Raw genomic sequence first — 10,112 nt, 5'->3', positions numbered from 1 at the left:
GCAATTTCAAAATGACAAATGAGGAACTCAAAGTCCCAGAAACCGCAGTGACACATGCGACGACCATGATAATGATGAAGCTTGGAACGCCCTCTGGTGTTGTCTATTGGAGCAGTGATCGAGAGCACCCGCCTCTACTTTGCATTCATGAAATTCAATTGAGTAAGTGAACCGTCATTAATACCAAGCCTTCGGCTTGGTAGTGAGGAGTTTCGTAGTGGTCAGTGCTGAAACGGGAGCAATCGCTGCAGGACTTTTGGACATGGGCATGTAGGTTTGAGCAATGTATTTAATACGCCGTGCTCTTATTTCATGTTTAGCATAGAAATACTTAAGTGCCGGACTGTACTGTATGCTCCACTTACAGAGCAAAGCTAACGGATGACTGTCCATTTTATTGGGTATTTTAATCTAATGTCAATGTGTTTTAGTGAATGAGATATACAGTATGTATGGTTTGGCTTTTGTAATGTAAGTGCAATTTAAATGTTTGGATGAAAATGTTTACATAACTTCAGTGATATTTTCTTGCATTTTACTTTTTTCCTCTGCAGGTAAAACAACAAACGACGTAAAACAACTGGGTAACCCATGTGAAGTGTAACAGTTTTAAAAAGTACAGAAATAATTTTTAATCACAACAAAAACGAATCCCCTATGATGCCCAAATGGGTAAATATGTCATTCATCCCAGTATTTAAAGGGAAAGCTGTCAGACTTGCCTTTACTAATAAAAAATAAGGAGTTTTACAGCTGCCCACAGCTAGAGTTCTGAATTTTTCAGCGCAAGCTTCGAACAGAAAAGTTGAATATTATTTCGTTTAGTTTGCATGTGAAAACGTGTTATTTTGATTTCCTTGTAGTTTTAACACACTGACAAGCTAATGTTCGGCAGGTTTTATCGAATGAAGCCTTCAGCACGCCAGCTGCAGTTACGTTTATTGTAGATTTTATCAGAAGATCAGCGCACTATACTGGAAGTGCAAAGCTAAAAAAAAAACATTTTTTAATGTTAATGTTGTTTTATGTTGAACAATATTCTAAGAAGTACTAACGGAATGAAACTAAACCGGAGATTTAGTTTTAGAATGATTTTACGGTTTTCTCGAGTTCTGATTTAAAATAATAGTAGTTGCTCAATTAGGAGAGTAAACAAACCCTGACGTAGCAAGGACTGAAAAAATAATGTACGTATTTTAAAAATCCAAGTATTCGCCTGGTCGCAGAAAGTAAACACAGCTCCCAAAAGTGTAGTACGTGAAGTAGAAACTTGAAGCCAAGCGCTGGAAGATGGAGGGTATTGTTCGGTTGGCTGCAGGGAGGTGGGATGGGCTGGGTAGCAGAGATGCCAACTCCAGAGAAGCGGCCATGGAAAACATCAGACAGGACGTGATGAGCAGAGCGGAAAAGATCGGCCGCGTCTGCGGGGTGCCCCGGACCCCCGGCTCACCTGCCCGCTCCCCGGAAGACTTGAACGACATGCTGGCTCGCCTGCTCATGCTCTCCAGAAGATGTCCACACGCTGATGTCAGAGAGAGGTCCGACTGCGTGCTCAGGAGTGTGCAGGTAGGAAAGAGAGGTTTCTTGGTGCTGAACGTGCAGCGCCAGCATTGATTAATACTTGTGTAAACCCGTTGTAAGACTTCCACTTCAGTTATTCATGCTGTGTAGCTGTTGGCTTTTGGTCCTCGTTTTTCTCAGTGGTTTGCCAGAGGCTTTTGTTACAGTTCGTTTGGATTATTTTCTGTTAATCCCGAGAAAGATCCCAAAAGAATGTACACAATGATGTCTCTATGACTGCTTTCTATGGCGAGATCCACCACGTCAAACATGTTAAATCGATATTGTACGTTTCTCAGCTTCCAAGGTTTCAATGAGTTTGATTCATTGGTACTACAGTAATTCGCATCTGGAAACCAGAAACCCTGTCAGGAAATGTTGTGCAACGGTGTGCTGCTGTTCTGCAACAGTGCACCTGTGCACAGGTTTATCATTCCTGAACCATCTGTGAATTTGACTTTGAGCAGTTGTATCACCATCCATCTACCAGTTCAGAGCTGTTGATTTGTCTTTCAGTCTTCCAGTCCGATGATGCAGTAATGCATCTATGTCCATAGGCTACAAATCCTGATCAACGTGTTTTTAAGTGAATTTGTGAAGATGTTGGTTATAGTTGACTCATTTGAAATGGCATGCACATGGCTATCCCAAGACAGTTGGCATGACATGAGATACGTTCAGTTAATTAACATGAGCTTACAGCTCCTTTCAACAGGTAAAGCTTGCCAGAATCCATGATTTCACGCCACTTTGCGAAACTCTCCGATGTGTTGGTCAGAAACACATCGAACTTAATAATCAATCAATCAATCAATCAAAATGTACCACCATAAGTTTATACGAAAGGTTACAAATAAGAGAAGGCCGATCTACTCCATTTGGTTGCTAGCAGTCAGTTGATTCAAGGATCCCATCCAGACAGTTCTTTTATGTAAATTCTGGATTTATATTTATAATACACTCCTTATGACACTTAGCTGTTGTCTTTTGTGACTGTACAGGTATCATTTTTATTATTTTAGTTGAGCAAATGCACTGATGATTGATGTATTACTTTATAGCTTCTTATGGTTTTTAAAACCTCCTACTGTACTTGCATCCACTTGCAAAGCAATTGAATCATTTGAATTAGTGCAGAGATACATCTTCAGGTGTGGGGCGGTGCGGTGGCTCTGTGGCTTAGGATCTGCCCCTGTGGCTGGAAGGTTGCTGGTCTGTATCCTGTGGCTGGCAGAGGAATCCTACTCCACTGGGCCCCTGAGCAAGGCCCTTAACCCCAACTGCTCCAGGGGCGCCAGCTGACCCTGCGCTCTGACCCCAAGCCTCTCTCCCTGTCTGTGTGTCTCATGGAGAGCAAGTTGGGGTATGCGAAAAGACAAATTCCTAAGACAAGAAATTGTACATGGCCAATAAAGTGATCTTATCTTAAAAAAAAGAAAGTTGCTTACAGTTGTAAATGAGCTGCACAGGTGGTGTTGTCCACAGACAGGCATTCGTGAATTGTTCATCTGTGGGTCTTGAAGGCTTGCCATGTCTGTGAGCAGACAGTTGTGTTTGAACAGAACACATAGTGCATTATGTCTTATACTAAAATCCACGAAAGGTGATTGCCTGGCGAGTCCTATATATACCCTTTAATAAAGAGCAGCCTTGCTCCTAGAAAGGTGACATTTGAACATTGATGAAACTAATTTTTAACACAAAGCATTTGCTGTGAAGCAGACTTGTTGTAGGGGAATTTTCTGTCACGGCACTCTTTTGTGATCTAAATTGCATATGCTATGATGTGTAAATTTGTCATTTTATTTATTTAAAAACTGTCATTGCACCCAAGGTCTACTTAATATTTCTTTGAAGACAAAGTTGGGTCCCAAGTGGATTCCCTGAAAAAAGACATAAATTAACAGTTGAGTTGATCATTTTATTGTTCTTTTTGACAAACACCATTTTTGTGTGACTGTTTTATCCAAAACATTAGGATGAATGTAACAATTTACTGCGGATAAAAAATGTGAATGTATTAAAGAAATCAGAGAGGAAAGAGAAGGCTACTCCTCCTTAAAGGATTGTTCTACTCCACTCCTTTCTTGGATGAGCTTTTAGAATTGTTAAGGAAACGGTTTTTCCCTTGGCTGCATTTATGGACACTTAGGGACACTCAGCTGGTGTTCTTTTAACAATTCTTGCAGAACTACTGCTTCTTTCATAGACAAGTGTCAACAAAAAGACTAGCTTATGCCATGGTGCAAAATGATGATCAGTATTATATTACTAGTGTCAGTATTGTTATACCAATATAGTAGCACAATACCCACCCCATTGCTTTGGAAATACAGATATTCTGATATAGATGGTGTTACTCTTCCATCATTCTACTTTGTAGCTGGAATGCATTTGGTAGAGCTGTTAAACAAACTTGTATGGAAACAAAAACATTATTTTTGAAGAGAATCTGCCTTCAAGATAAGAGAATATCTTAATTTTTCATGGCAGTTAAAGCAGATACTGTATGCAACATTTTTTCATTCTGTCTTCTAGTGCTTTGTTGGCTGTATGCAATGTTGCTGGAACACATATATTTTCAGTTTTGAGTGATTTTATACCATCTGCAGTTGTAGCTGTATGTAGCTGATCACCTTCATTCAGTAGTCCGAGGTGAAAGTGTTAGCTTTTTTATCTCAGACCATTGAATGGAGTGTGTTTAAGATACGACAACAGAGGTCAGAAAATACTGTCATCTTGAACATTCGTTATGAGTGTATAATTTACCTGGACAGCTTTTAATTCTGAGTTGTGCCACAGGTTTTATTTTCTTAGGACCAGAGCAAATTTATCACTGAGGTATCAAACTGTCTCTTAACTGCAGAGGACAGTGGTGAGAAGAAAACCATTTTCAAGGTCCTACAGAGATTCTAGAAGAGATTGTTCGGTTTTGAGAAAGTAGGAGTGTGTTGTTGTGATAAAATTTCTTTGAGTTTTATTAACTGAAAAGTATTCCGTTTTCTTCTGTGAAAGCTTATTGATCCTTGTTTGTCATCATTCTATTTTTTTGTTAAACAAACCTCCATCCTATGAATCATCAGAAATTGAAGCATGATTTCCTGACCTTCTCATTTTCCTAAAGCAGGTTAGAGTCTATTACAGTGGTAAATGCTGCTATTGAAAGATTAATCTCTGTTACAGTACAGTTCAGTTTCACTTAAGTTTATTGTCCTATGCACAAGTGCAATGAAATGCTTATTTGCATGTATGCTCTAATACAAAGACATCAATGAAGCACCAAAACATAAACAGAGCAGCAGCAGCAGCAGCAGCAGCAACAACAATGTTAAATAATATACACCTTAAATACAAGTTAGACAAGCATGTGTGAGAAGAAGAAAAAACATCAGTGTGATTCAGTGTTAGGGGTAGAATTCAATAATCTGACAGCTTGTGGGAAGAAGCTGTCTCTGAATCTGGAAGTTTGTGCCTTTATGCTCTTATAACGCTTACCAGAGGGCAGGGGAGAGAAAAGTGAGAAACCAGGATGATTGGATTCTCACTGTACAGTGCATGCTGGTGTATTCCCTTATTGTATTTAATTGCACACTATCATAAACACCATTCATATTGCTTGCTCTGCCACCCTGGCTAATTTTATTGGTGTGTTAAAAGTTTTATTGTTTTTTGAAATTATAAATAACACACTCCACTCAGATTTATTTGTAAGGTGTTCCATGATACCTAGAAATCTTTATCACTTGGTTTGTGAGGATTTGCATTTTTTAAAATAACTCAGGGGTATCATTAAAAAAAAACAGTGGTTGTTACTGGCACTCTGTGCTTTTGCAAGTAAGACGTCCTCTATATAATGCGGTGTGAGATCACACGGTAAGCTAGGCACACAAATACTACATAGTTCGGTATATGTTGCACACATAAACACATCTTTTGTTTGTGACCAATATCAGCTAGATGTGGAATAGGAGCATCTCGTAAAAAAATGTTTGTTTTATAGAAAAAATATCCCATGGGAACTACTGGGTTTCTTCCTAAACTCCAGCCAGTCGTGAGTCTGAGGAAAAAGTAGGTCAACTGTGTTTGAGGATTTGAGGAAGAACCCCTAGTGCAGTATAATTAATTCAATCAGATTAATTTCACATTCTGTGAGTAAGAATCTTGGTAGAAGTAGAAAAGGAGGGTTGTTTAAGGCAAACGTAAATGATAATTTTCAATTTTGTCCTATAGAGAGTGGATCTTAGAGTATTTGGACATTAGTATACAGTTTTTGGTTTCCTGAGAGTTCTGTAAAACTTAGACGTTTGGTCAATAATGTGTTTAATTTTGGAATTGAACATTCTTTTCATTTTGCAGCAGTTTTATAAGGGACTTTGAATATAACATCCATGCCAAGAGACAGGGAAACTGGGAGCTGGCATGTTTTCTTCCATAATTACAAATGAGAGCGTGTTTATGCTGATCACAAGTGGTTGGCTTCTCACAGGGGTCACTGCTGGCACGATTGGCATCACTGTGTTATAGGAGCAGTTAATTGATACATCATTATAATTGTAACATGAAAAAGCCTATGGACATAACATAATTATAACAAGCTCTTAATTTTAACCTTTCTCTAAGGTGGCATTCCTCCCTAAGTATTACATATAAATTGTGCTTTATCTTGTTACTGTCTTGAAAGCAGAGTTTGAAAAACAACTGAAAATGAAAAAGAACAATAAATTGTGATCATACTCAAGTTGTTAAACAATACCTTAATATCATTATATTCACGATCAAGTGATCAGTCTGGTAGTGAATTTCAAACAAGGATTCAATATTTCAGTGGAGACAAAGGAGCGTTCAAACTCGGAAATAGAAATGTAGATCAGGAGAAAGGTTCCATAACAATAACACTGGACACTATGAAGGTGATCATGAGGAAGTGTAGTGTCGATCAGGCCCCACAGACACAGACTAGATCAGACTGTCCCTCCAAACTATGTAGCCAGACAGAAGTCGAGAGCTGGGATGGGAGAAAATGTGTATGAGCTACTAATACTCCACAAAGAAGGGTTGTATGGAACTGAAAAAACCCATCTCAGGACTTGCAACAGTGCACATAAGTGACAATGGAAACACATTTTATGGTCAGACAAGACAGAATTTGAATTTTTTGGTTTAGTTGCAAAGCATTACATCTAATGCAAACCCAGCAATGAGAAACCGTCAGTCACTGCTGTTGTCAAGCATGGTGGTAGCAGCATTATTCTATAGATCTGCTTCTTATCAACAGGGACTGGGAAGCCTATTAAGACTAAAGGGAAGACAGAAAGAAAAAAAGTACTGGTAAATCTTAGAGAAAAACATACTTCAGACCTAAACCTGGGAGCAAAATTAACTTTTTGTTATCCAGCAGCTAAATAGCCCAGCAGCTCACAATTGATAACCCACTGAAGCCTGGTCAGTAGCTGGATGGATGGGAGACCTCCTGGGAAAGCTAGGGTTGCTGCTGGAAGAGGTGTTAGTGGGGCCAGCAGCTTATCAGGTGCTCACACTGTGGTCTGTATTTTGTTCCAATGCCCCTGTATAGAGACGGGGACCCTATACAGTAAAAACGGCGCTGTCCATTGGATAAAATGTAAAACTGAGGTCCTGACTCTCCGCTCTCATTAATAATCCGAGGGCATCTCTCAAAAAGAGCAGGGGTGTTCAAGCCGGTGTCCTGGCCAAATTTCCCCCTGGACTTTGCCTGTCATAAACAAAGTAGTAAAATCTGCGAAAAAGATGAGATGTACCCAAAAAGACAGATGTAATTACTTTGCTGCCAAAGTTGATTTAACCAAATTTCGATTTCACAAATCTGAATACATATGAAACTACTCTGCATATTTCTGTTTGTGCTACAAGTGTGATTTATTTTATCTTTAGAAGTCTGAGCATTAAGGTTCTAAATAAATGTATTACATTTTAATAAATGGGTATACGTCGCTCTGTAATTTCACAGAAAGTAACATAATAGGAAGAGTTTGTATGAAGGGTCAAAGCACTGTATGTGGTATGACAAAGATAAAAACATTCAGGCTTGTTTTTTTATAAATATGAAGATCCAGAGTGGAGCAGAGTCTTACTTTACTAAACAGGTAGCCAATGCAAAATGAACTTTAAAAGAATTGATGATGTGAGTTAAGTATTTTACCCAGAGCATATTTCTTCATCTTTTTAAACATACAAATGTATTTGGCAATCCCAGTTTTATTGGAGGTTCTGAGGTAATTCATTAACATACTGTCTAAGCACATACAAAATGGAAGGAAGGCTTATGGAACACGAAGCCCATTTAGTAGTAAGTGGTTAATTGATCCAAGGATCTCATCCAGATGTTTGTTGAAAGAAGCCAAGGTACGGGCTTCAACACCATGACAGGACAGCGTATTCCCTACTCCCACAACCCAAAAGTGCCCCTTGTTCCGAACTTTATAATTGCTTTCATATAGCTTCCCCTGGTGTAATCGTAGTCCCCTGCTCATTCTGAAGAAATCTGCTAAGTTGACTTTGCCATTGGCTTTGAGCATTTCGCGTCCCTCATAATCATCTCTGTTCAAGACCAAACAATTCTGTTCCGTCCGCCCGTCGGTGATTTTCTCAGAATGATTGCTCTTCCCTGGACTTATTCCAAAGAAGCAATATGTTTGCTATACCATGATGGCCACAACTGTACACAATATTCTAAATGAGGTCTTACTAGTGACAAATTGTTGGCTACAACAGATTCTTACCCAAGTAGAAAATGGATTTCACGTGACTTGGTTTTTCCAGACTAAATAAACAGTTTATTTTATATTTACATGTATGTATTTATCTATATATGTTCTAATGACGTGTTCACGGAGACAGCACAACTGCAATTCTGCGAGTGGAGCCATTTTCTAAGTCTGTGGTTGATATGGCTGATTCAGTTGGTTCAGTTTTTCAGTGTAGATAGTGCTACTACGGATTGGCTGTGCTCATGTCATGTCATGAGCACATGCAGGGACACTGATGCCTAGAAACAGGTGTCCTGCCCCCCCCCCCCCCCCCCTCCCCTTTTGCCCTGACGCATGACTGAAATTGTCAAGACATCAGCCAACACAGATGTCTCAGAGGTGGGAGAGCTGTTCTATTATGATGCAAGACTTGCGAGAACTTGACAGTGATCTGTGGTTGAAGACGTTCTTGAATAAGATGAGCCAAAACAGTCTCAAAGGAATGTCTGTCTAGCCCTTGACTGTTATGGTGATAATTACTGTCATGTTTTAAAATTAACTTTCCTGCAGATGTCACTAACAGTGGAAAGACTGAGTACAAGAATTATCCATTTGGCTCTGGGCAGTGAGATATGAGCAATAATTCACTTCACATCATCTCTCCTCCTGCACCAGAGCCTGCAGTCAGCAAAGCTTAGCTTAAACCATGATTCATCACAAAAAAGTTATATCTTGCCATCTTTGGTAACTAGAGTTGCCCCTGTTTGCTTCAAAATGTTGATGTGTAAAAGCACTTCTTTCACTAATCGAGTCTAGATGCTGCATTTGCTGTATGTGGGCTATTTGATGCTGTTTTTTTAAGGCAATGATGAAGAATGTTCCGGGTATGTCTTGTAATGGTGACACATGGGACTGCATGTCTGGGATAATGACTAATGTCACTGTGCATACACGCATTGTCTATCAGGCTTCAAATGGTTGCTAGGTAGACATTAAAATACCACTGCTACATTCTGGCATCTATCCCACATTCTGCAATTACTGGCCAAGGCATATTGAAGATGAATGGTACTGTAGAACCTGTTAATGTGTTGTATTAATATCTTTCGAGCCATCTGTATGTGGCTGTATGCTTTTAACATACACAGCTCCCAGTACCCTGGTTTCCCAAGGACATTGCACCCAGTGTTACAGTGAAACTGCCAGTAATGCAACATATGCTGGTAACTGTTGGAGTCACCCAGTGGGAAATCTGGGCCAAATCCAGTGTGGACTCTGACAAACAGTTGTGAAACACATTCAGTTGTCAACGAAAACTGGAAGAAATTACTCAATCTTTCTGTTTTTGTACAACATTTTGTGTGTAACATGCTTCGCAAGTGGGTAAGACTCTTAATTTTCCACATCCTCACACATTTGGTCACAACTTTGCACATCCATACAAGGGTTCCAGGACAACTCACAGAACAGATGATGGCCTCATAACCGAACTATGTTGGCTGGTCCCAGGGCTGAATCTGTGCTGAACCTCCTTTTCACCACTTGTGGTGAATTTGTGACCTTGGAGAGGTTAATTTTTGAGCCAGTTCCAGACTCCAGGGTGTGTGTTTTTCTGTATGGCTGGTTTCTGTTCAGTTTGCACTAAGTGCTGACTGTGTTTCACTTATTACTGTGTCACAATATGCATTGACACAGATGGAAAGAACACCCTTCCCGTTTGAGGTTCTTGCCATTGTCTGTTTCCTGACTTCGGGATATGAAATTCATTGGTGCTGGTGTCAGTTTTCAGAATTTTAGCTTTGGGTATCTGAGTTCTGCATTCAAGTG

At 39.6% G+C, this 10,112-nt stretch overlaps 1 protein-coding gene across 4 annotated transcripts in view; it reads left to right on the top strand.

Annotated features, from left to right (window-relative positions):
* Positions 1-159: 159 nt before the first annotated feature.
* Positions 160-10,112, top strand: part of sesn1 (sestrin 1) — a 76,156-nt gene continuing 66,203 nt past the window's right edge. For 2 of the 4 annotated variants that reach the window (XM_088625781.1, XM_088625780.1), the window contains exons 1-2: positions 163-270; positions 555-1,566. In XM_088625781.1, coding sequence (XP_088481907.1) covers positions 1,291-1,566 — 276 coding nt within the window. In that variant the 5' untranslated portion in view covers positions 163-270; positions 555-1,290. Of the gene's footprint in view, positions 271-554; positions 1,567-10,112 lie in introns of all 4 variants that reach the window. The other 2 variants (XM_088625779.1, XM_088625783.1) reach the window with 2 other exon arrangements.

This window comes from Lepisosteus platostomus, chromosome 3 (genome assembly GCF_059453375.1).
Source record: "Lepisosteus platostomus isolate fLepPlt1 chromosome 3, fLepPlt1.hap1, whole genome shotgun sequence".
NCBI classification, from domain to species: Eukaryota; Metazoa; Chordata; class Actinopteri; order Semionotiformes; family Lepisosteidae; genus Lepisosteus; species Lepisosteus platostomus.
This window is presented reverse-complemented; position numbering and strand designations above follow the sequence as displayed.